The sequence below is a fragment of the Pyrus communis genome, chromosome 15, assembly GCF_041283825.1.
Source record: "Pyrus communis isolate YQ-2024b chromosome 15, ASM4128382v1, whole genome shotgun sequence".
Taxonomy (NCBI): Eukaryota; Viridiplantae; Streptophyta; class Magnoliopsida; order Rosales; family Rosaceae; genus Pyrus; species Pyrus communis.
The window spans coordinates 31,001,822-31,027,845 of NC_142579.1; the positions used below are offsets into that span (position 1 = coordinate 31,001,822).

The following is a 26,024-nucleotide window of genomic DNA, read 5'->3' on the forward strand; positions in this document are numbered from 1 at the left end:
TCTGTTAAATGCTGACGTGGCTTGAGGCGAAACCCGCTTTCTATTAAAAAATTAATTAGATATTTAAAAAATTAAAATACAATTATTTTAATATTTTTATAAAAAGAAGGTGGGATCCGCCCACCTTCTTCCCTCCCACCTGTCTCCCCCCTGCACCCTTCCTCCCTTCACTCCAGAAACAACCCCCCCCCCCCTCCCTCGCGCCCTCTCTTCCTCAATCTCCTCATCCCTCCCCCTCCACCTCCTCCTCCTCCTGCTTCACTAACCTCCCCACACCTCTCCCCCTTTCTCTCTCTGTCTTCCTTGAAACCAAACCCAGACCTTATTCGAGGCATTCATCTTCAACAGCGGCTTCAACCTCTCGTCGGTGCGACACGCGCCCATAACCTGCATAACAAGCGCTTCTAGCCAGTGCAAAACGCGGTCCTCCCTAATGTTCTGCTGGAGCAACAGATCTCCATCTTCTTCGTTAACAAGTACCCCCGTCAACCGCTCCTCGAGCCCAATCTCACTCCTCGACGCTGGTTCAGCGTCGGATCTCCCCACACCGTTCAAAGGCGACGAGTTCTCTAATTCCCCACCGTTCGATTGATCCCCAACGCGATCGATCTCGTTGTTCGTTTGTAAATCTCACTCTCCATAGTTAGTCATCGCAAATAATTGGGGAAATTTCCTAGAAATCTCAAATCGCCTTGATAGATTTGAAACCCTAATCGAATTCAATTCTTTTTGTTAAATTAAATTAAATTTTTTAATTTGGTTTCCAAATCTGAATCGGAAGCCCTGGAGCCGATTGAGATTGAATCCGGAAAGGAAGATTGAATTGTCGGTTGCGTGGGTGAGGAGAGAGAGGGAGATAATGAGGTTTTTTTAGAGCGAGAAGAAAATAACTCTGCTGCAAAAATATTTTTTTATAAAAATATTTAAGTAATTGTATTTTAATTTTTTTAATAGAAAGTGTGTCACGTCACAAGCCACGTCAACATTTAACAGAATAATTGACAGACAACTGACGGAATGTATGACATTGCAACAAATTTGAAGATACGGTATGACATTGAAACTTTTTAAAGACGAGGTATGGAACTGTTAATGACCCAATAGTTGAGGTAGTTCTGTGTAATTTACCTTTAAAATTTAACTACAAATTTTTTTATTGTTTTTTTTATTTTGAGGAAAAAGGCAATATTTCATTTCATTTCCAAAGTTGACAAATTAAGAATTACATGACAAAGAGAGGTCCTCCTCAAGTGTATCACAAATGATAATTGCAGGTTCATCAAACCAAGTATTCACACCCCCGAGTGGAGGGAGAACCTAGCGAGTCTATGGGCAACTAAATTTGCTTGGCGATCAATATGGAAAACAAAAACTTCAGCGATCAAACGCATCAGGAATATCGCATCCTCAATGATTGGTCCAATGAAAAACAAATCCATCGAAGGTACGCCTAATGCAGAAATGATCTGAAGTGCATCACTCTCTAAATTAACATTTTGATATCCCCTTTCAGTCGCCAACTCAAGCCCAGTTCGAACAGCGAGGGCTTCAATTTGTGCCAGGGAGTGCTGCTACTTACACCTTCCAGGACAACTACACAAAGTTATACAATATAAGATATTTCGAAACAAAATAAAGTTTTCAGTTAACTCGAACAGATCCATCTGCAGAGTCAGAAAGCACACAGCACTGTCACATTCCACGTCTGCAAGCTTCCGCTGCTCTGCATGCCCCATTCATAGAAAGTTAGAAACCTACGTGGATGGATTAGGCTTTACGGCTTTGCATCACCGCCCCACCGCTTACGGAATCGACCAAAGCCATCCAATTAGTCACATGATTAATTAAATTAATCCACTTTTTAGTTGTGTGTTTGGGGATAAATTAAGCAATCCACATGTTACTTCCACTAATTAAAAGGGAAATGACTATCGTATTACCACCAACCCCTTCAGCTATCTAACATTCATGCAGAAGCAAGGCATAGATGCCAACCATTTCCAATTTTGTTTTTTTGGTCAAAGGGTATTATTTATTACCAACAACAAACTTTACAAACACAATGGTTCAAATACAAAGTATGCACAAAATTGACCATAAAACAAAAAAGGGCCCAAAGATAGTTTGCAGCCCAAATACACAAAAACAACAAACAGGAAAACCCTAGAGAAACTAAAGCCCCTGTAGCAAAAGTCCAACACACAGTAAACAACAAACAGCAAACTAGAACCGTGTTGCAGCCGTTTCCGCCATGGGCGGAGCCACCTTAGGCCCAGAGGGGGCGGATTTGTGTGGAAAAAAAAAATGTACTCTTTCAATTGTTTGTAGCATTAGTATTAATTCTTTCATATGTTATTTTTATTGTTGAAAGAGCATTTTCGGTCATAAAATTTATGAAGATCGATTGTGAAATTGTATGAGAGACTAATGGATAAATGATAACATGGTTATTTTTGTAGAGAGAGATGTTTGATGGTATTGGTAATGAGGTTGTCATGCATCGTTTTCAAAACATAAAAACGCATCGATGGATATTGTGATATGTTATATGAAAAACAATATGGACTAATATATAAGTGTTTTGTTTAGTATATTTTTGTGCTTTTTAATTTGTGATTTTGTTGTTTAAAGATGCCCCATCCATGCATATCTCTGGCTTCATCCCTGGTTTCCACACCAGCAAATCCTGTACAACTCGATTCCACGCTCCTGACAAAGCATCCCCACTTTGATCGCCCCCACCAGCTGAAAACAGTTCATCAATCGCAACCACAAACTGGAAAAAACCAGCCATGAAGCATGTGGAAGTCCACATGCAACGCTGCCATAGGCAGAGGGAGAGAGAAGGTGGTGGCGTTGATAACACCTGAGAACATTGGACTTCGATACACCAACTCAATAGATCGCAATGAATCACGATGAAAAGTGGCTACATATTGAATTGGAGATGACCCATAAAGAGGGTTGCCAAAAGATTGTGGAGAACTAACTAGAACAAGATTGAGGGGAAAGGGAAAATGCAACAGGAGAACACAACATGAAAAACATAACAAAATGGCGGGAAAGTCTCTTAAGCACGCTGATTAGAGACTTTTAGCATAACTAATTACAATCAGACAATGTAGTGGACTCTTAAAGTGGAGTGAATCTTCGGTATAGCTAATCTACTAGGGTAGCTCTCATGAAAGGGAAACAAACGTGGGGTCGAATAAGATTTAAATAAAAAATTCCATGTGTTTTATAAGAAATATTATACGGATAACACGGTCGGAGTGTCCCTTCTAAATTTTTTTTCCTTAAAATGATGCTAAACGACTTAATGAAATCACATGCTTCATTAAATGATTCATAATATTAGTATTTCTAAGTCTTGGTGTTCCATACGTTAATCGTCTTCAAATGGTGTTACTACTTACTGCTATTATGCTACGTGCAATTTTGTGCAAGTAAGAAGGATTCTAGAAAATGCCTGCTAAAGAAAACTAGAAAAGTGATTCATGGACGAGGGATATAACCTAAAATACCCTTTTCCAAAATGGGCCAGCGGCCCAAAATCTAACAACACATTAATCTGTGTTGGCCCAGGAGTAATTTTTTCTCTGGTGCACATGCCTATTTTCACATCCTGTATACACACGCGAATAACAAACCTTGGATTTAAATGGAGTTGCAATCGGCTCAAAGAACTGTGAAACATATCTCATTCTATGATCTGAACTCACATATTACAACTCGAACGCTCGCCAGTCGGTCACCAATAAATAATGGTTTACCAAAATGCAAAAAACAAAAAAAAAAAAAGCAACTTGCTTGGTATTGTGCGTCCATCTGCATCCAAGTTTGAATCTCCGCCTCATAGTTTAGCTTGAATTAGAGTATAGAATGATAATTTGTTAGTTCCTACCAAAAACATCTCAAAAAGTTGATGAGGAAATGGAACAGGTAATTTTCTCCATCGAGCAGTTCGTGCCGAACCAATCTTTGGAGGATGATGTTCTGCGGAAGCAACTCGCTGTAATAGAGCAAAGTCGAAACTGAGGCAGCAGGATCTCCGATTAAGGATGTTAGCAGCCTCAGCAGTGTCCTAAACATCAATGGTGTAAGAGACTGCACCACCAAAAATGCAACCGCAAAAAAATGTCACAAAAAGTAAATAAATTGAACAATAGATTGCACATAAAAAAATAAATTTGATCGTACATACCATGGATTTCGGTGAGGGAGAAGGAAATTGGAGATGAAATTCTGAACTGGATTTGGAAGAGAATGTGGGGTTTTTTGATTTGGGGTGATTTATTTGTAAGATTATCTGTCAATCTTTCAGCAAACATTCAAACCTACCCGTCTGGAAAAAAAAAAAACTGACGTGAAAAAAATTAGGTACGTAGTGCTCAAACCACCAGGAAGGATAGGTGGAGTCCATTATTCAAGTAAAAGTTTTCACTATTGGCCGAAAAGGCAAAACCCAACTCTTTCTGTGTCTCTTTAGTATTGAGAATTCAAACAAATATGAGTAGTTTTCTTGGGCCACCGGTCTGCGATCCTGAGTACCATGTGTCGTACCTAAAATGCCATGTTTACATTTTAAACCAATCACACACTAAACCTTAATGAATTAAATATTTAAAATGCCATGTTTACATTTCAAACCAATAACACATAATAGGATGTAGAGTTTTCAATTGCCATCCATTTAATCTACCAATAAATAAGTAGCAACTAGCAAAACGTAGGGTTTTTAAAGAAATGAACAAGTCAACAAATAAACCATAAGTCAGCAGTCCCCAAATGTCAACAATTTTTTGTCACACCAAGTTAGTAGCACTGGTCAATATTATCCTGAAAAAACCAAGATTTCGTACACAAAACATGAGATGCAATATTGTCCTAATTCTGAGCATTTTCTCATGCATGTACTGCGTGCAATCTGTTTTTTCTTATTGTCATGCACAAACCCTAGTTATCTTGTACTACTCAAGCAAGGTCAGCAGATAGTAGATCAAAATCAGGATCGTCTTGCTTCGGAAAATGGCAGTTTCTTTAAGTTAAGCTTCTTGAGTCCTGGTACTTCAAGCGCTTCTGGCGATACCAGCGATCGTTACGTGGGACTCAAAGCTTCCAATAAGTCATCCAGATGCAGCGTGGGTGGCTAATTCGAAAACTCCGCCCAGTGATTCAAGGTGTTTTTACTTCGGAGAGTGGTGGAAAATTGAAGATTGTGTATGGTGGAGGGCAGATACCCGTATTAGATACCAATCAAACAGTTTGAGGTTGTGTGACTGCTACTTTTCTAGGTACCGGAAATCTTGTGTTACAAGAAATTGCTTCCAGTGGAGCATTAGGAAGCGTTTTATGGGACTGTTTTGATCATCCAACACACACATTTTTGCCACTGCACATTGGTACCTGCATTTAATAACGATGTAGGGTGTGTTAGCCGATGGCCAACAGATAGCAGTTAAGAGACTTGCAAGAAATTCGGGACAGGGACTAGAAGAATTCACAAACGAGATTACACTTAATAGCTGAACTTCAACACAGCAATCTTGTTCGGATTCTTGGTTGTTGCATTCAAGGAGAAGAGAAGATTCTGCTCTATGAGTTCCTGACGAATACAAGCTTGGATGGCCTTCCTTTTCGGTTTGTCCACAACTCCTTTCAAATCCAAAGACTCCCTTGTTCCATCTTCCCCTGCATCTGTAATTTGCTAAGCATGCTATGTATGAGTTTCAATAAACTGCAGATTCGACTAAAGGGAAGCGTTTAGATTGCCAATAACGCATGAACATCATCGAAGGGATTGCACAATGAATTCTCTATCTTCACAAGTATTCTACAGTTGGAATCATACACAGAGATTTCAAGCTAGCAACATTTTACTTTACTAAAATATGAATCCTAAACACGAAGCGTAAACGATTGCAGGCTTCTTTCCTATATATTCCACCCTCGTATGCCACTGAGACAAGGACTTGTATGGCACGGGTTACAGTGATATTTTGTACCAATAACATAAAAATATGTGTTAGTTTCTCTCCACGTGTTCTTATATCATTAGCACGGAACGCCAATGTGACAGTATACCCGTGCCATAAAAAATGCTCTCAGTCACAAAATGCTAGTGCATTATCCTTACATTCTTGGTCGTATGTTTGATTTCTCCTTCTTATTATCTTAATTGCCACTTAGTACTACGATCTAGTGATATTTCTCTTCACTTGTAAGTGAGAAGTCTTAGATTCGATTCTCGCCAAAGACGAATTTGAATCACACTATTATTAGCTAATTTTGAAGTCTAGACCACACTTCAATCTTTTAATGTAGATAATATCATATGTAAAAATAAAAAATAAAAAAATTAGTGTTATCCGCGTAATAGTTTAAAAAAGTCAACGGGAAATGAAATATGTCAAAATAAACTGCGCTTTGGCTTGTACTACTTGTTGTTAGCTCTTTTATTGTGCTAGTGTATTAGCTTTGGCCGTATCTTAGAATCTTCCACCAATGAATTCATAAGGGTTGTGATTTTCACACACCCTTAACTACTTTTTCTCACATTTCTTCTTATTTTTTAATACTTAATTAGTAACCTATTATTTAATCTTCCATATATACATTTTCCTACTTTTTGATGGTAATTAATGAAAGATTAAATAGAGGAGAGGTATATATGGAAGATTAAATAGTAGGATACAAATTAAGTATTAAAAAATATGAAAAGGTGTGGGAAAAGTAGTTAAGAATGTGAAAATCACAACCCTATTCACAATTGTGTTTCGTTTATAAATATTGATATTATATCTTAAAATTATAAACATGTCGTCCACACGTGTGCTCAAGCGAGAAGAAATAGGCCATTTGACCTATAAAGCTTGCCTATGAACGCGAATTTGAAATATAAAATGACACCACCTTCATTGGAGATCTTTAGATTTTCCAGCAGTCAAGAATAAATTCAAAAACAATCAATTAATTAATTAATAGTATGAATTTAAAACGAGTAATGGGTAGGGCCTAGTTCATGACTTTGAGAACCTTCAGCTGCGATCATGACTGGCTAATAATTTTAATAATTTATTCTAATTAAAAATGAAATTGAAGAACAAGTCAATAAAATCCTTTCAAATTTTCAACGAATTGCCGGACACAAGTATGCCCACATATCAAACTTGTACAGCTAAGTTCAAAAGATTGGACAAATTAGGAAAAGTCAGAGATTCAATTTGCAGGCCATTCAAGTTACAAAAGCTGATCTGCAAAAAAATCGTAGAGAGAAACAGAATATTGTAGTAGGCGATGGCTGCACAGGGAAGCAGGAGGCTTCTGCTTTTCTCGTGTTTCTTCCTGCGGTATCTTCTCTCTTGTTATGCGGAAGTAGTGGTGTACACGCTCAAGCAAGGCGACCAGCTACGGGACCAGGACGCCGATCATCTCGTTTCTCCGCACGGTTACTTCAAGCTGGGGTTCTTCAGTCCCGGTGCTTCGAGTGACCTGGGGCCTACGAGCAATCGGTTCTTGGGAATATGGTACAGCAAACTACCAAATCACCCCGATGCGGTGTGGGTGGCAAACCCTGAAACTCCGGTCGTAGATTCGTCTGGAGTGTTTATGTTGGATAGTGATGGGAAAATGAAGATCAAACATGGTGGAGGGGAGATTATTCTGTGGGATCACAATCGGACAGTTTCCGGTAATGTGACTGGCTATATGATGGATACCGGAAACTTTATGTTAAGGGAAGTAGCATCGGATGGAACTCCCGGAAAGATTTTGTGGGAAAGTTTTGATTATCCATCAAACACATTGTTACCTGGAATGAAGTTAGGCTTGGACTTTAGGACTGGGCGTAATCGAACAGTTTCTTCATGGTTCAGCGGTCAGGTGCCTACGCCAGGTGCATTCCGGCTTGGTGTGGATCCCAATCGCACCAACCGGTTAATCATCTGGCGGCGAGACGTTGTATACTGGACCAGTGGGATCTGGGAAAGTGGAAGTTTTCAGATGGCCCCTCAACTGACAAGCAGGGCTGATTTGTTCGAGTTCACTTTTGTTTCAAATGCAGAGGAGAAGTACTTCACTTATTCTGTCAAAGACAACTCTACTCTTTCGAGATGGGAACTCAATACTTGGGGCCAACTCTTGCAGTCGATTTTAGCCTCAGACGGTACAACATGGGACACCACAGCTACAGGTCCATGTACGTTCAACCCAGATTATCCGGATGCAGTGTGCATAAAGCAGACGACCTCTGAATGCAGGAATGGTTCCGAGCTATTCCTACCGATAAAAGGCTACTTAATTGATGCTCAGTTGACATATAATGATAGTAACCCTAACTTGGATCTTAGCGACTGTCACGCAATTTGCTGGAGGGATTGCGCCTGTATCGGCTACGGACCTTTCCATCCCAATGGGTCTGGATGTCTGTATATGAGAGAAGGAGCACATTTTGTCAAGAATAATTACTTTGGAGTTAATTACCTCGTTACCAAAGCAAATAATAGCAGGGGTATGTATACCCTAATTACTGGTTTAGCATGACTAATACTGAGTTTATCTAATCCACCTATGCATCTTGTCATTCTTCCATCCTTTAGTTCATGCTATTCGGGACACAGACATGAACCTCGTAACAATAATGTCTTTCGTATCTATGTATTGGCTATAGCTCTCAACCACTTCAAGTAATTAATGCTAATTTGGTGGTTCGGTACAGATGGAACACCTACCGAAGGAAGTAAAAAGAGCAAATGGTGGATATGGTGTATCGTGGGGATTATACTTGCAGCGGCAGTGCTACCTTTGGGGTACTTCCTCTATACAAGGAAAAGAAAGTCTCAACACGTGCAACAAACTGGTGAGAAGAAACTGTAGGATTTTGTGGCTGTTAATTTATGAATTGCAAGTACAAGTACCTTATAAACTATTGCAATCACTGGCTTGCAGACAATGCGGAAACAATCCAAGAGCAAGGGTTACTTGACTTGGGATCTCAAATCAGCGGAATGGGTGACATATTCAAACTCAAATTCGGCAAAAGCCGGCGGCAGGAATTTAAGATGTTCACTTTTCCTGAATTAGTGGCTGCAACAGATGACTTCTCATTTGCCAGAAGGCTAGGAGAGGGTGGTTTTGGACCGGTTTACAAGGTAAAATCTAAATTTATCAACTAATGGCTATCTGGGAAGTTGATATCTGACATTTGAAATTTTTGTAGGGTGTATTACCAGACGGGCAACAGGTAGCAGTAAAGAGACTCGCAAGACATTCAGGACAAGGACTAGAAGAATTCATGAATGAGATAACACTCATAGCTGAACTTCAACATAGTAATCTTGTTCGGCTTTTGGGTTGTTGCATTCAAGGAGAAGAGAAGATTCTGATCTATGAATACTTGACAAATACAAGCTTGGATGCCTTCCTCTTTGGTTTGTCCATAATTCCTTTCAAATTCAAAGACTCCCATCTTCCCCGAAATCTGTAACCCTACTAAGCATCCTATGAATTTCACATTAACTGCAGATTCCACTAGAGTGTATCTCTTAGATTGGCAGAGGCGCATCAACATCATTGAAGGGATTGCACAAGGACTTCTTTATCTTCATAAGTACTCTAGAGTTAGAGTCATACACAGAGATCTGAAAGCTAGCAACATTTTACTAGACGAAAGCATGAAACCTAAGATATCAGATTTTGGAATGGCCAGAATCTTCACACAGAATGAGTCCAGAGCAAATACGAATAGAGTTGTAGGAACATAGTAAGTTTAGAAAGCATAAATATTTCATAGTAATGTCACCTAAAATTTATGTACTTTCTTATATGAAATATGAACGGTTTCCTAATTTTGTATGATGATTTTATGCAGTGGCTATATGTCTCCAGAGTATGCCATGAATGGCATTTTCTCTGAGAAGTCTGATGTATACAGCTTTGGAGTTTTACTGCTGGAGATCGTGAGTGGCAGAAAGAACACTGTTTTCGTTTCATCTACTAATCTCAGCCTTATTGAACTTGTAAGTGTTATAAAGATAGATCGAAATTAGCATTCAATTTCAATTAGAGCAGAAACACTCACATGGTGCATCAAAATTTAATTGACTGCAGGCCTGGGGTTTATGGCAACAAGGTGACTGTCTAGAGATAAGGGACCCATCAATGGACTCATGTCCAAAAGACGAAATTTCGAAATATGTTCATGTTGGTCTGCTATGTGTGCAAGAACATGCAGTGGATAGACCTACTATGTCGGAAGTAATATCCATGCTCACAAGTGATGTCATGTTTTTACCAGATCCAAAACAGCCCGCATTCTATGTCTCAAGAAGTGAATACGGATCATCCCAAGCTGCAATAAGGTCGGATATGGGTTCTTCAAATTGTGTATCTATAACTGTAATGGAACCTAGATAACAACACTAACTTCACGTTCCATTAGATAGTATTCATCATTCAAATATGAATTTTACAAATGTATTGCGCGGGGGAAATCCCGTCGAGTTTAGGAAGTTTTCGGATACATTCTTGCCACAAAAGGCTATTTCTTTATTTCTTAATGAATATATATAAATTCGTGAAACTTTATGTGAGCTTTGGAGTAAACTAAAGGGTACACATTTCATCGAAAAACAATCAAAATTCGATATCAAACAACTCGATTAAGATTAAGCATAATCCGTTTAACTCATACAGTGGGGTGGGAAAGCACTTAAACTTAAACCTACAGGCAACACTACAAACATAAAGACCGTAAAATTGAATGCAGAGACGCATAGATTAAATATTGTTCTTATCTGGGTCAATCTTCTCAGGAGATTCCTCCTCCTGCTCTTGCTCCTCTTCTTCTTCCTCCTTCTTCTCCTCCTCGTCTTCGTCTTCTTCCGGCGGGTCATACGGCATAGGAGGCGGCAGAGGCGTCTTCATAGGACTGAACTGCGGAAAAATGTCAGGCCTCCGCCCCGGCTTCGGTCTCTCCCACTCCTGCAACACAATTCCGCAAAACCAAAAACTAATTAGCAACCAAGTTCCAAACCCAAAAACACGGCAGAAATCGAGAGGAGGCGGAGGAGCACGCTTACAATCGGGAAATCGAGAGGGTTGCGGCGGGTGAGCTTCTCCTCATCCGGCGCCATACACACCACGTGACTCCTCCGATGCTGACGAGACTCGAACGACAACGCGGAGGACGGAGACGACGAGCTTACTAGGGATAAAGAAGAGTGCTTTCGTCTCCAATTCGACCAACTGCAACTAGGAGATACGCAACTCAGTGTTGAGAGGCAGCTCGTCGCCATAGCCATCACTTCTCTTCTGTTTTCAGCTGCTTCTTCTTCCTTGGGTTTTTGCGATTGGACTTCCGGTTTTTCAAGTTGCAGACGGCTCCAAGGCTATAGCAGTAATTTCAGTAGTCTAGGACAGGCCAGGCCGCGGCGCAACCGCCTTACCCACACGCTCTCAGCCGCTACCTCTTCCTCTGCCTCTCTTTTATTTCTCCGTAACAACCATTGATTTTCTCACCCTTTTTGATCAATTTATTATCCTTAGCCCGACTAGAACAAATTCCACAGCCCAATAGTTTTAAATGAAAGGCCCAACAACCTATTGGCCCATTAGGGTTGGTTTTTCTTTTGATACAAGCCGAGTTGCGGAACAGAAATTTGCTCACATGCTGTTTCCTTCAAAGATAAACATTCTTAATCACTTTTAACTACAAAGCGCTTTGCTTTAATTACGACTGTGGCCTACGCCCTCAATTAATCGAGGTGCTATCTAATTCTCTCTCTCAATGACCGCTTGTGTGCCCTGGAAAAGATAAGTTTTTTTTTCCTTTTTCGTATGAATTTTTATCAATGACACAAAATTTACTAAAAACGAAAAGATGTTTTTGTCTACAAACAAGGGAACTTTTGCCGAGTTTGTGGGTAAAATGTCCAGCTGTTTTCAGGTGAATTGGAACAATTAGCATTCTGAGTAGCAAGTAAGAGCACAAAATTTGGTAAGGACAATCATACGGCTTGATTGATTTGGAGTCCAAAGACTGTCAAGTTCTTACTCTCCACTTTCCCATGCGCTTTCTTGCTAGCACTGATATAGTCATCGCAGGTCTACTCCTTTCCTCATCACTACTTTCACTATCCAGCACAATCACTGCCTCAGCCTCACACATTGCCAATTTTTTCCCTTCTTCTTGCTTATTAATCCCTGCAGCAATCCCACTATTGTAATCTTCATCAGATTGTTGCTTCTCATCCCGCTTCAAATTCTGTTGCTTAGGAAGGGCCTTGGATGGATATGAAGAGAGACTCCGGGGCTGCAGAAGAATGTTATTATTGTTGTTCTCTTGCAAATGAGCCATCTCACATTTTGTATGATTCTCAGTCACCTTTGGCGCCCCATTCTCCTTGTTAGCCTTTCCATGTGCCTCTGATGAGCCTCTGGATCCCAACGAAAGCTTCTTGCCAGCTAAGCAAAGCTTCTTGCAACTTATTCCAACGGAGCCATTTCCCATTCCATCAATCAAATCTTTATGTGGTTGTGAGTAGATGCTGTCAAGAGCTGGTGCCGCTGACAAAGGCTCAGACAACGCATCAGAATGGGACACTGAGGGCAGCAGTTGAGGGGTAATGAACTTTTTATCGTTGGTTTCATCAAATATTTGGGATGTGTTTAAAGAAGCCAATGACTGCTTGTTTTCAGATAGACGCAGCCTCTTTGATCTCACGACTGTGCTGTCATCTATCAATTTACCATCTTGACCCTGATGAAGTCCTTGCTTGTAACTGTTTCCTGATTGCAGCACGACCGATCCTGAAGATGGCACGGGAAGGTTTTGCAGTTTAAGTGATGAACGGTGATTTGTTGGCACCACATTCTCCATACCATCACTTTTCTTCTCAGGTTGGCTGAGGGCTTCTAGTGACAATTTTTGTCTGCTCCCACATATCTTCTCCTGACTCTGACTGCACTTATGTTCCAGCAACTTTTCTGTTCCTTTGACTTCCATCTTGTTTCCGAAATCAGAGGCAAAGAGTTGCACTTTTGGCACTTCATTTCCTTTCCCGCAAACATTCCTTTTCTGGGTTTGGCCTGAAGACTCCAGTGACAGCTTCCTGCTACCCCCAATTACCTTCTTATGACTACTCACAGCAGACTCTGCTTCATGTTTTGACTCATGGATTGAAGCTTTAACCTCCAGCAGCACCTGAGGAGGGAAAAACAAACCAGAAAAAGGTTACGGTTCTAATGGATCCTATCCAAACAGTAAACTTTTCAACCAAATAAGTCTTAAGATAAATTGATAATACCGTGAGTGGATTTGCGCTGCTTTGAGGTTGAGATTGAGAGTCACAAACACTCCCAGAAGCAGACACCTGGGCATATTTCTGAGTCATAGATCGAGCTTTCTGGTCGAAAGCTTGCCTGTTGTACTTGAATTCCCTACTCTGCACATGCAAAAAACCAAGAAGAAACGAGTTGAGCAATAATGTTGGTACCCCCCAATGTCCCAACTCCCAGGGATCCCAACCATATATGTTCATCTAGAAATTATAATAGCAGGACTTGTTGGAAATGTATCGAAAACATGTTTTGGTTTGTTGTAAATGATATCAACACATTACCGATGCATTTGACAGTCCGACTACATACACTTGACAGCATATAACATAATCATCACTTTAGATACTCACCGCTTCACACATGAGGCCATCATCTGGATTGGGTTCACTCAATAACAACCCAATGCTTGTAAGCACAGTTGAAATGTTCAATGATGGTTGCCATGCCCCCTGCTTAAAACGATATTAATTATGGTTTCGCAAATAAGCTTCTCAAATCTCCATTTCATAGTTAACAACACTTAAATCATTGTGTTAAAGAAAAAAAAAACCCTTTTGCATCCAACTGTGATTGCAACCGATCGTTGTTCCACCGACATTAACAGTTGATAAACGAGCGGTATGTTTCTATAGTTCAATCATTGAAGTGTTCCTTGCTAACATTGTCGGGACTATGCTAATTGAGTATCGTAACTAACCCCTAAGCTTCATTATAAATTGATGGATGAACAAGACAGAAATTTTCACTTGACAACCTAAAAATTGACCGCTAAAAATTTCCCAATTAGCAGCATACATGAACATTTTCATTGGGGTTACTCAAGTATTCACTCACCTTCGGAGGAAGATTGAGAATGTCGAGGCAAATCCGGCCTCCGGTGTCGATATTCGGGTGGTAAATTGGCGTCGCAAATGTCACACTCGGAGGCTGAAACGGGTACCTGAAAATCATAAAATTTTGTAAGACGCCAAAAAAAATTCATAAAATTCCCAAATTTTGTAACAAAAAAAAAAAAATTGGCAATTTTGAACCGACCTCTCGGGTATCTGAATCTTAATGTTGAAGAATCCTTCGGCGTACACGGTTCCTTCTGGACCTTTGATCTCTGTAAAAAAAAAAAAAAAAAAAAAAAAAACGTTTTCGTTATTGAATCCCTTTTTTTTTCCTCGGAAACCAAACGCGGCGTTAGAAAAATCCGAAAAGGGGAGGAACTCGGAAGCTTTACGGGCGTCGATGGTGGTGAGGGAGGAGGAGGAAGCGAGGAGAGGGAAAGAGGCGCCCGGCGGAGGATCAGTGAGGAGGAGCTTGAGCTCCTTCTGCAGTCGGAGGTTAAGCCGCGCGGCTTGAGCCATTGCTGCGGTTGCTTTGGCTTCTCTGCGAATTTTGGGTACGATGGAAAATGGAGGGATACGGGGGAAAGCGCGGGCAGGGGAAAATTTGGGGAGGAGATATTTGATCCGGACCGTTCAGATTTCCGTTTTTGAAAATGTATATATGGACGGCTATGACTCGGCCATCTCAACTTGAACCTAGCATTTTTTCACAGAAAGTTAATTTATACACAATATTCCACCACCGGTATGTGCTTTGGAATTTGGTGTTTGAAATTTGAACTTGCAGAAGGAAGGGAGAGGAATAAATTAGATCAACAGGTTACAAAGTAAGTATAATTTAAGCAAGCTTTCTAAAAAAGCTACACAGAAATATAAAATAAAAAAAACGATATTATAAGTCTACAAACATTTGACATAGTGAATTTGATAGTGAATCGTGAGATTTTTGCCTTACTTTAGAACTTGAAAATGGCTCCACGTTGAAGAGAAATGCGACCTGTATAGAATAAGTATAATGGCACAACATTTATGTAGGCGTCCACTTTTATATGTCCCCAAATTTCAAATAAAAGACCAATTTATGATCATGGTGTATTATAACATATAATGTTGGGTGATTAGGATTGGATTGATTTTGGATTGAAAATTAGAGTTTGATTGAAGGAATAACATTGATTATTTGAGCATCTCCAAAGGAGATATCAAATTTTAAACATCAAAATAATAGTTGATAGCTTATGTGGCAATTTGACATTTTGTACAATATTTTGCTCCACCCGATATGTTAAACAATAATGTCATTTAATAAACTTTTTTATCTTTTTGTGGAGTCCAATAATTAAGCCAACCAATCAAATATTTCAAAAACATAACAACATTTATTATATATTATATTAATCTATTAAAAAATAATTTAATGAATTTGACATCTACTGTCAAATTTGACAGCAAAAGGTTTTGCTTCAAATGACTCAGAGCCACATAAGAAATTGAAGGCTCGGTTAGAAAGAGTTTGCTGCCATTTTTTTTTACTGTTGTATGCCTACGTGTCAATTTTGAAATCTACTCTAAAGATGCTTTTTGTAGTTTAATTCTCACGTTAACGATTCAATAATCAAAATTTAACTTTTTATTATTCATAAAATACACCATAACATAATAAATTTCATCCAAAATGCAAGTAAGCAATCCTGATTTATCTTTTACTGCCAAGCCAAGGATTGAATCAAGCTAATCCTGACCGTCAAACGAGGCCATAAAGCATAGACCCGCGATGTAGTGGATCGGACCATGCATCAATGACGTGAAGACAACCAAACCCCGCCCGAGGCAACCGACCACGTGTCCCCGCCACTCATCATCCTCTTCCTCCTTCCCCCCTGCCCCTTCTCGATAGCTGCCCGTTCATTGGAGTCGATACAATTACAGGCCTAGAGTCGACGAAGATAAATGCGGTGGGGAGACAGACGTCGAGATCTGGTTCGTCAATGCACCACCACCACCGCCAGTACTCGGACCACTTCACGGACTCGCCGTCCAAGTGGCTGCAGTCCCCTTGTCTCTCACACTCACAGGTCCTCTATTAATTTGATTATCTTTTCAAACTCGCCCCTCGTCAACTCGAAATTTCATGCCGGGTCCCTGATAATGCGAAGCTCTCTGTTTTGAATATTTTGCAGGACTTCGAGCTGTACGCGACGAGAATGAGCAGGCAGAGTCATAGAAACGGCAAATGAACGATCGCCACCGGAGTCTTCGACTCTGCCGCCGATTGCGTCGCGATCGTCGGGCATGAGAAGGAACGGCGACGATCGAGTTTCGCCTAGTGAGCTCAGCCCTGGATTGTTACCTGAGGTTTGTCAAATTACTTAGGGCTGGTTTAGGCCTGGTTTGGTAGGTGATTCCGAAAAAAATTGCTATAAAAAAAAGCTAGAAGCTATTTTTGTGTTTGTTAAACACTCAGCTTCAGTTTTTTTTTCACAGTTTTGGATGAAAAAAGCCAAAAACAAGAAGCTGCAAAATCCAGCTTTGAAAAATCAGTTTTTTTTCACATCTGTTTTACATAAAATTTTACCAAACTATGTAATACTGTTTTTTTTTTCAAAAGTACTTTTACAAAAAAGTTTACCAAACAGTCTGCTGCTTTATTTCACAGCTGCTTCTGCTGTTGTGCTGGGAGAATAAGGAGCTGTGAAATGAAGCAGCAGAGTGTTTGGTAAACTTTTTTGTAAAAGTACTTTTGAAAAAAAAGCAGTATTATAGTGTTTGGTAAATTTTTATGTAAAACAGATGTGAAAAAAGCCAATTTTTCAAAGCTGGATTTTGCAGCTTCTTGTTTTTTGCTTTTTTTCATCCAAAACTGTGAAAAAAAGTTGAAGCTGAATGTTTACCAAACACAAGAATAGCTCCCAGCTTTTTTCAGAATCACCTCAGTACCAAACTATGCCTTATACATATTTCCGTTTCATTCGTTTTTTTTTTTACTGATGAGAAAAATTTGCTTTGTTTTTGGTAGCCCTTACATTTCTCTGCTTTCCTTCAATAATTATCAAATATTTAGAATACAAATTAATACCGCGCTAACAAATAATTTGGTCCACTCCACAATTTAATCTCACGAAACGAGTACTAAAGAAAATGAATAGTTTGGATTGCGAGATAAACAAGTGGTTCATGCGGATGTAAATTTCTGCTCCTTCTTCTTGGACAAAATTACACCTACAAAACAATTAACACCTTAGAGTCAAGGTTACGAGCCTCACGGACCCACGATGAATGGAGGGCTTTGGCCGAAGAACCTCCGATGCCAAAGTTAGAATTCAGAGAGAAAAGTATTTAGAGAGTTTTTGAAGTTTTGCAAGAGTGTGGATCTAACTTTTTAGAGAAAAATGGGGTTCAACATATATAGCATGGCCGGTCGGAGAAAAGGTGGTTGGCCCTTTGGGCTATTTTTGGTGTGTAATGGGTGATTTAATTGATGATTAATGGATTAATTAGGAAATAAATCCATTAATTAGCCAATTAACCTAATTTTTATGGAATGTTTGGAAGGTTATGGAATGATTGCTTTGTAGAGAATATGGAATGAGTAAGGATGAAATAATTTTGAATTTGTTACCTTCTTTGGGCACTTTTGACTTAGTTGATGGATGATTGCCCATTGCTCGCGTGTAGGAATCCCAATATACCTCAAGGATATTTTTGTCCTCTTATATCCAAAAATCCACGTGTCGCCTTGTGATTATTTTTGGCTTCACAGTTCACTCGAAAAAAGGAATAGTTCGGATCATGAGATTAAATTGTGGAGTTAGCACAAACTAGGTGTTGCTAAGAGCAAAGTTGTGGTATGTCTCATTTGGTAGATTTAAAAGTTTTCTCTTTTTTCTTTACCTTGCAGCAAATGGTAGAACTTGGTTTTTCGAAAAATGATTCTGCAGGTATGCAAGAGACCGCTAAATAAAAAGGAATTCGCGAAGAAAGAGGAAGACATTATCGCAATTGAACCACATTCTAATGCACTCACAGTTCATGACACCAAACTTCAGGTTAGCAATTGTCAAGAGTCATATGTCAATGCGCTTGCCACCTCCCACATGCCTTCATTTGAAGTGAAGGCATGCGAGGTGCGAGAAGGATAATTGTAACTGAACTTGTCTTTAGGAAGAGGAACTGGAAAGTGATGTAGAGTTTCTGAATTTCTAGGTTATATAAAATGACTGGTTTAGCTTTGCACCACTAGCAGACCATTATATGACATGTGGTTACTTTGTGATTTATCAGAAAGTTTTCTCTTTTCTCTGCAGGTTGACTTAACCGAATATGTTGAGACTTGAGAGACAATTTTTTTTATGCTGTGCTTAACGAAGGTGTTTCAAATGATGAGGTGTGAGTTTATCCGAAGCTGGTTTCGCTTTGCCACTTTCAATCAATTGATGTTACAATATCTTTCATTTTGTTGTTTTAGGTTTACTTTGAAAAGGTGGAGCCAATAGTTCCATTGATTTTCAACCAAACAAAAGCGACTTGCTTTGCATACGGGCAAACCGGTAAGTATTATACCCTTAATAACAACTTAGCTTCTTCATTATATTGTAAGAAATTAAGAATTTATGTTGCGTTTCTCATTTGTTTTAAATTCGCTGTTCAGGTAGCGGGAAGACTTATACTATGCAACCCCTGCCCCTTAAAGCATCCCAAGATATTCTAAGATTAATGCTTGATACATACCGAAACCAAGGTTTTCAGTTATTTGTGAGTTTCTTCAAGATATATGGAGGGAAACTTTTTGATCTCCTAATGACCGAAAGTAAGTTATTTCAGCCTTTAGGAAAGAAAAGATTTTCTGGCTCATTATCCTGAAAGAAGTCCACTTCTGCAGAAAGCTTTGCATGAGGGAGGATGGTAAGCAGCAAGTGTGCATCGTTGGTCTGCAAGAGTACAGGGTTTCAAATGTTGAGATGGTCAGGGAGTTTATTGAGAAAGGAAATTCCACCAGAAGTACCGGTACAACTGGTGCGGATGAGGAATCTTCCCGATCACATTCTGTACTTCAGCTTTGTGTAAAGAGACCAGCTTATAAAACTGAAACAATGCCCTGCCCGGCTTGTAGGCAAGCTATCTTTCATAGACCTTGCTGGAAGTGCACACAGTGCAGATACTACAGATAGTTATAAACAGACAAGGTGGGGATTTTGTTGTGTGGAATTATGAGCAATTAGCATAACCTTATTCCTTTCGGATTCATGTTGACTATCTTCTTGCAGAATGGAAGGTGCTGAAATTAATAAAAGCTTCCTTGCTTTGAAAGAAGGCATCAGAGCTCTTGACAGTGACCAAGGCCACATTCCTTTCAGAGGGAGTAAGTTGACAGAAGTTCTTAGAGATTCATTTGTCGGTGATTCATGCGCCGTTATGATATCATGCATTTCACCAAGCTCAGGATCATGTGAGCAGACTCTCAACACGCTAAGATATGCTGACAGGTACGTAGTTAAGTACAGAAAAAAGAAGTGGGGAAGTGGATTTTATGATTGCTTTTGCATTTATCATGAATTTTATGCTTCCAGGGTGAAGAGTTTATCAAAAGGGAGCGGCTTCAAAAGGTATCAATTTTCTTCGTTGTCAAACCTTCGAGACTCAACCACAATGCCCTTGTCTTTCGTCTTTGCCAAATGACACAACCTTTGAAGATGACATTACTTTTGTCCCTAACGAACAGAGCAGCTCTGGTTGGTCCAAACAGATTGAGAGAGAACCCTCTCCAAATATTAACGCGGATCGTATGCCTAGCGGGAGCGCAGAAGGAATTTTGCAACATCTGTATCAAATTATTACAAGGCTCCAATAGGAGGTAGAAATGGCATAGGCAAAGATGCTTTTGACTACCCTGAGCAGACCTATGAACAAGAAAAACCATCAAGGGGGAGTACTAAAAACGTAGAAACCTAGCATCAGTCAGCCCTCGAAAAAAAGAGAAAAATTGGTAGTCAGATGAAATGGAAAGATATGCCTGATTTTAAGGTTATGAACTTTCATTTGGAGGATGATCCTAATGCCGTCTTACAGGTAAAGGTATTCTAGATTTTCAGTTCTATATTTCATATCAGCCATTCAGTTATCATACTCTCATTTGCTTGGTTTGAGGAGGAGGAAGACCTCGGAACTGCTCACCGAAGACAAGAACAGCATATGATAGACATTGTTTGGGAGGTCAGTATAACTTTATAATCTACTTTGACCTCAGTTCTATTTTAAGCTGTATATGTTTGGACATGGCTTAACCGTGTTTACTGGTGCAGGAGATGAATCTGCTGGTTCAAGCTGATCAACCAGGCAACCCGATTGACGACTATATATGCAAATTGAATGCTATACTTTCTCAGAAGGCTTCAGGAATTCTTCAACTGCAGACTCAGTTGGCTAAATTCCTGTGGCATCTGAATCATCACAGCGTTTTAGTATCTTCTTCTTCAAGTAACTGATCCAATTTGGGAGTGAGAACTGATCATAGCAGTAAGATATGATGATTCTTTCTCTGCTTGCTTGAGGTTTGCTTTCGGCCCTTGTTTCTTGATTTATTTGTTCTGCATGTCTAGCGTTGTTGGCTCTTCATAACACTTCGAGCAGTGTGTGATTATCGATAAAGCTTTTGTTTGAGTTGCTAAAATTTCTACAAATATATGAAAACCATGTACCAAAAACAGCTTGTTTAGGGTAAATGGTTAGTTCTTGCTTTTTTTTCGTCTTAACAGTTATTCATATCGTTTCAAATTGTGATCATTGAGGAATGAGAGAGATACATGCAATTATATGCATGTTTTATAAAGATTTATGGCAGTGCAATTTATCAAAGTAAATATGCATGCTTGATAAAGATTTATGGCAGTGTAATTTATCAAAGTAAATTATGAAAACCCTTATTCTGATTTGCTCTATATATTTTACTTATAACTTCATTTCTACTGGATAATTGAAGAGTATAGGGAACGCAACCTCCTCCTCCTCTAGGGAATCTGTTTCCCAACCGGTGCACAGTGGGTGTTAGCTATGTGTTAATGCGGGTGGTGAGTAGTGTAAGTTGTGGTGGCGACGGTGATGATGAAAGTATACATGGTTACTTATTCACCATCCCTATGCGCATGGATGGGGATGGGAAATTTTTGTGGGGGCGGAGATGGCGAGGGCAAACTCAACGTCACTCCGCCTCATTTCCAATTTTACCATCCCTATGTGTTGTAGAACATTATAGATGGTATATCGGTCGATGTTTCATGTAGCAGAGTTGGGTTGGCGAAATTAGAGCCGTTTGAAAGAGATTCCAAATTAAAATATTTTCAGATTGCCTCTCGCATCTTCTTCTAAGTCGGCTTAAGACTGAAAGGACATCATAGTCATTACATTTGCTTGACTAGAGATTGCAATCTTTGTGATAAAATCTTGTCTTACCTGAAGTCACTATCATCTATTTTCTGCTCAAAATCTTTGATCCTTTTTGTACCCTTTTCCCTCCCTTTCCTTCTTTTTCAGACTTTCGTGACACTTCCTTTCCTTTACTACTAAGATCAACTCTAATGGTGGGCTAAAAGTCAAATTACTTTCCAGAATTTCCCTCCAAACCCACTCCAACCCAAGGAGAAATTTTGGGCTAAATGCTAAATGCTAAACCAATGCCAAATTCTCCTCAAAATTTAGCCCAGAAATCGGAGTGGACTCTACCTAATATTTATTGAAGTTTAAATTTTTTTAAATTAAAATGTTTATAAAATTAATTTACGATGGTCTACATATATATATTTTTTAATTTAATTTAACATAAAAAATAGCCTAAGTTCATTCTTTAATAATCCCGGGCTAAAATTTTAGGCTAAAACAGTTGGAGCAGAAAAACTGTTTTTGGGCTAAAAGCTAAATTTTTCGAGCTAAAAAATTTGGTTTTTAGCTCAATCATTGGAGATTGTCTAAAGAGAGGTAGAAGAATTTAAACCCGGATGAAGCGACTGGAAGAAGAACGTCCTGTACCAAAGCAATCCATCACTTGGGATTAAGTGATTGGAAAAAGAACGTTCAGCACTAAAGCAATCCATCACTTGTGCGTTGGTTGTCAAATAATATGAAAATAGTTTAATAAAATTATTTCTATGGTGGTGGTTGTTTTCATTCATGAATCAATCACATCCATAAAACTGTTTTTTTCAAAAGCGATCATTTTCAGACTTGGAGGACAAACAAGAAAATGAAATTATTGGTGGGCTTTCTAGGGGTTTTCTGGTTTTCTGGTTTTTTTTTTTTTTTTTTTCTTCTTAAGAATTCCTTAAGTTGTTTTGGAGTTGTTTATCAAACTTCATTACCTAAAAAATATGCATTAATCAACCCTACAATATATTCATATACACAGTTTCGTTTTCTTAAAAAATTGTAAAAATTATTACCCGTCAAGTGAAATGAAAAATAAAAAATATTACGTTTTATTTGAAACAATTGCTTGCTTGCGCGTGAATACTTTTAAATATTTAATGCAAATGTCGTCTAGTGCCACTTGAAAATCATCGTTGCGAAAGTGGGCAACTGTCCAACCACTCCTTGTATAAGTTTTCAATAAGTCGTGTGATTAGCTCAAGTCTGCTACAATTTGCAGAACTGATTGGATACTAATCTCTATAAATTGATTGGCTACAAAAACCAGCTTAAGTAAACACACGAATTACTTTGAATATGTTATAACAGCTGCCGTGGGGTCTAGGGTTCTTGATGCCACACTCTTAATTAATGATATATTCAACAAATCAAACACAAATAATATTAAAAACTATGATTAGCACCCATCTCAGGCATTTCTGCTTTGGGCAAGCTAAGGATCTATCTTTGCTTAACGGGAAATTAAAACTAAATAAAAAATAAAAACTTAATATATGATAATCATCCTCCTTGTAATTTTTTATTTGAGTTTTTTTTTTTTTTTCAAAATTTTTAATCCCATTATTATTATTTTTTGTTTTAAACAAAAGTTTGGAGGGAGATCGGTTACTTTCACCATCAGCGGCAGAACATATCCACAACCTCAAGTTGAAAGAGCTACGCGTGGCATCTATTACCAACTATTGCCTATATGAATTTACTTAATGTTTTACAAATCGAGGCACGAACGAAGATTACTGGCAACGAGACTCAACTGGATAGGAGCCATTGGCGAATCACCACCATCATGATATATAATGGATTTTATATTTAATTTATATTTTTGTAAGTGCAATAATGCACTCATTTAACAAACAATTACAGGCCCAACAATGATGGATAGGAAAGCTATAGTCACATTACATTAATTCACAATCATTATTTAATATAAAGCACCAAATATTTTGATTGACTCGCCACCTGACATGCTTGACAATGTTTTATTTTAAAATCTATTTCCAAAGCTATTTAGTACTACAATTTACTGATATTTTTTTTCACATTTGTTAATGAGAAGTTTTAAATTTGATTCTCGTTAATGGAGAACTTAAACCATATTATTGTTAGTCCATTGTAAGACTTAACCCAACCCTTTCCTCTATATCATTTATTATAAATAAATAAATAAAATTCAATTCCCAAAAAATTAGAGGAAACTGTTTCCCATTAACTTTAATTATTGTACTAAACAAATAAGTTTCTTGTACTTTTAATAAAACAAATAAGTTTCTCGTACTTTTAATAAAACAAATAAGTTTCTTGTACCAAAAATCCAATTCCCAAAAAATTAGCCCACTCCCTTCCTCTATATCATTTATTGAAAAAAAAAATCAATTCCCAAAAAATTAGAGGAAATTGTTTCCCATTAACTTTAAATTATTGTACTAAACAAATAAGTTTCTTGTACTTTCAATTAAACAAATAAGTTTCTTATACTTTTAATAAAACAAATACGTGGTTCCTTATGGATCAATCATAATTTAACACATGTACATACACTTTATGTTGTTTTGGAATTGGATCCCATCCGAATTCATTTTGTAAGAATCTTAGGAATTCTCACATAATAGTCATTTATCGCGTATCATCGATCAGAAATCATTTTAATTTTTTATTTAAAATTAAACACAAATAGTATCTGACAAAAACTAATCGGACGATGTACAATAAACCCTTATAATGTGAGAATTCATAAGATCCCACAAAATGGATTCGAAGAGAATCCTCTTCCTGTTGTTTTTACCTTCAACTCTCTCACTCTAATTGTACCTCCACCACCTTCGACACTCTCTCTTCAACCAATGTCATCTTCGTTTGAGATAAAAAATAACTCATGGGACACATAACCCGTCGAACGTCCAGCTTTGCACGGGACAAAGAACCTAATGGACAAGCTGCATTCACATCGAGCTTCCTCAGAAGCTTCAGCACCACTTCCCAAACTAATGGTAAGACAATGGTTAGAGAGAAGAAGTAGTGGAAATAGACATTTATATCTCTGTATCTAACGGAATTTTGACGGAACTTTTACTTTTGGATTAAATTTGCTAATTGGTTTGATTACAAGGTTCAAACTCTTTTTTTTTTTTTTTTTTCTCATAAGCTATCTTCCGAATATCTTATGAGCATAAAAATCATTAATCTAATTTAATCTTCTTTAATATATGTGTTAGTTTTTTATTCTCGATTAATGATATGTTAATCAGTTATCTAATGCTTAAGCAATTAAGAATCACATCAATTGAAGGGTCTAATCTAATACTATCTATTCCAAATACTTGTGAGCAGGCATGTAGATTAACCTCTATTAATTGACTATTAATCCAAATTAACCCAATATTAATTTATGAAAAAAAAAAAAAACACAATTTCATTTCATAAAATGAACCGACAAGGTGGCAATAGGATGGAGACACGCAACAGGATGTGCTCCCCATGGCCCTAACACTAACATCACTCCAAAAGTAAAATTTAAAATTAAATATAAATAATATCTAACAAAAATGGACTATGTACAATGAACGGTTACAGAATTATTTTCTTATTTTGAAGATCTTGGACCTTGGAACCCTAAACGTGGTCAAGTAGGAACTAGACACGTGCGCACCACCCTTTATGCGCCAACGCACGAGGCAGCAGCAAATTCTAATTAGCTGCCCAAAAGCTAAATGCAAAAGCAGATCGGATTCCTAGCGACCGAATCTAATAAGCCCACTACTTTTGCGTTTGGCTTTTCGCTTCACATTTTCCATCCTCCTATTGGCTAATAGCCTCTTACGTTTCCTCTTTTTTGCAATAAAAATTTGAGAGATGTTGGAGCACCGCACTCTCCCCAAATAAGCGCGTGCTTGTTTGATTGGATCTTCATAAACGCACAGTCCCACTTCCTTGGCATCCCACGATGATCTGTGGTTTGATTTGATGGGTTTTTCTATTCATATTCAATGTCTATCGTCATGATTACTCGAAACAGGAGAAGTTATAAACAGCAATAATGTTTGGTCGTTCAATTATACTTTATGATCTCATACCTGGTTAAACAAGTATATCATACCTAATTTTAATGTAGGACTCATCTACTTCTATATTTTCTAGTTAGTAGTAATACACAATATGACAAATTCATTCTTGATAAGTAAACATGTTTTAGACCTGGTTTGGTACTGAGGTGATTCTGAAAAAAGCTGCTACCAAAAAAAGCTGGGAGCTGTTTTTGTGTTTGATAAACACTCAGCTTCAGCTTTTTTTCACAGTTTTGGATGAAAAAAAAGCCAAAAACAAGAAGATGCAAAACCTAGCTTTGAAAAACCGGATTTTTTTCACATCTGTTTTACATAAAAGTTTACCAAACACTCTAATACTGCTTTTTTTTTTTTTCAAAAGCACTTTTACAAAAAA

At 38.3% G+C, this 26,024-nt stretch overlaps 3 protein-coding genes, 1 long non-coding RNA gene and 1 pseudogene across 6 annotated transcripts; 2 read left to right on the forward strand and 3 right to left on the reverse strand.

Moving 5' to 3' along the window:
* Positions 1-3,678: 3,678 nt before the first annotated feature.
* Positions 3,679-5,972, reverse strand: LOC137710938 (uncharacterized). The gene is made up of 2 exons (XR_011065047.2): positions 4,205-5,972; positions 3,679-4,107 (listed from the first exon to the last, which is right to left on the reverse strand). It is a non-coding gene; the product is annotated as an uncharacterized LOC137710938 (long non-coding RNA).
* Positions 5,973-7,134: 1,162 nt separating this feature from the next.
* LOC137716952 (G-type lectin S-receptor-like serine/threonine-protein kinase CES101) lies at positions 7,135-10,579 on the forward strand. Its single transcript, XM_068456292.2, has 7 exons — positions 7,135-8,509; positions 8,717-8,857; positions 8,947-9,149; positions 9,218-9,428; positions 9,523-9,760; positions 9,869-10,016; positions 10,108-10,579. Exons 1-7 carry the CDS (start codon positions 7,297-7,299, stop codon positions 10,411-10,413), a joined length of 2,460 nt encoding a protein of 819 aa, XP_068312393.1. The 5' UTR covers positions 7,135-7,296; the 3' UTR covers positions 10,414-10,579.
* Positions 10,580-10,638: 59 nt separating this feature from the next.
* On the reverse strand, positions 10,639-11,506 carry LOC137716958 (uncharacterized). Its single transcript, XM_068456296.2, has 2 exons — positions 11,079-11,506; positions 10,639-10,980 (listed from the first exon to the last, which is right to left on the reverse strand). Exons 1-2 carry the CDS (start codon positions 11,298-11,300, stop codon positions 10,777-10,779), a joined length of 426 nt encoding a protein of 141 aa, XP_068312397.1. The 5' UTR covers positions 11,301-11,506; the 3' UTR covers positions 10,639-10,776.
* Positions 11,507-11,860: 354 nt separating this feature from the next.
* Positions 11,861-14,800, reverse strand: LOC137723220 (uncharacterized). 2 transcript variants are annotated; one of them, XM_068463075.2, is made up of 6 exons: positions 14,564-14,800; positions 14,374-14,443; positions 14,173-14,278; positions 13,689-13,787; positions 13,305-13,442; positions 11,861-13,201 (listed from the first exon to the last, which is right to left on the reverse strand). In XM_068463075.2, exons 1-6 carry the CDS (start codon positions 14,688-14,690, stop codon positions 12,041-12,043), a joined length of 1,701 nt encoding a protein of 566 aa, XP_068319176.1. In that variant the 5' UTR covers positions 14,691-14,800; the 3' UTR covers positions 11,861-12,040. The 2 variants fall into 2 exon arrangements, with proteins under 2 accessions (XP_068319176.1, XP_068318820.1); XM_068462719.2 differs by having other exon boundaries at positions 14,374-14,786.
* A 1,218-nt stretch (positions 14,801-16,018) lies between these two features.
* On the forward strand, positions 16,019-21,028 carry LOC137745564 (kinesin-like protein KIN-13B; annotated as a pseudogene). The gene is made up of 11 exons (XR_015956228.1): positions 16,019-16,246; positions 16,352-16,526; positions 18,070-18,217; positions 18,476-18,555; positions 18,637-18,718; positions 18,820-18,982; positions 19,051-19,354; positions 19,436-19,654; positions 19,739-20,237; positions 20,316-20,381; positions 20,471-21,028. The product of XR_015956228.1 is annotated as a kinesin-like protein KIN-13B (transcript).
* Positions 21,029-26,024: the final 4,996 nt, after the last annotated feature.

What these genes read in the sequence shown, in the direction of transcription:
- LOC137716952 (XM_068456292.2), top strand. Translation starts at nt 7,297, where the DNA reads ATGGCTGCACAGGGAAGCAGGAGGCTTCTGCTTTTCTCGTGTTTCTTC. An exon ending in TCAACACGTGCAACAAACTG is followed by an intron (nt 8,858 to 8,946) that starts GTGAGAAGAAAC and finishes ACTGGCTTGCAG; the next exon opens with ACAATGCGGAAACAATCCAA. An exon ending in ATCTCAGCCTTATTGAACTT is followed by an intron (nt 10,017 to 10,107) that starts GTAAGTGTTATA and finishes AATTGACTGCAG; the next exon opens with GCCTGGGGTTTATGGCAACA.
- LOC137716958 (XM_068456296.2), bottom strand. Translation starts at nt 11,300, where the DNA reads ATGGCTATGGCGACGAGCTGCCTCTCAACACTGAGTTGCGTATCTCCT. An exon ending in ACCCTCTCGATTTCCCGATT is followed by an intron (nt 10,981 to 11,078) that starts GTAAGCGTGCTC and finishes ATTGTGTTGCAG; the next exon opens with GAGTGGGAGAGACCGAAGCC.
- LOC137723220 (XM_068462719.2), bottom strand. Translation starts at nt 14,690, where the DNA reads ATGGCTCAAGCCGCGCGGCTTAACCTCCGACTGCAGAAGGAGCTCAAG. An exon ending in AAGATTCAGATACCCGAGAG is followed by an intron (nt 14,279 to 14,373) that starts GTCGGTTCAAAA and finishes TATGATTTTCAG; the next exon opens with GTACCCGTTTCAGCCTCCGA. An exon ending in ATGGCCTCATGTGTGAAGCG is followed by an intron (nt 13,443 to 13,688) that starts GTGAGTATCTAA and finishes TTGCATGTGCAG; the next exon opens with AGTAGGGAATTCAAGTACAA.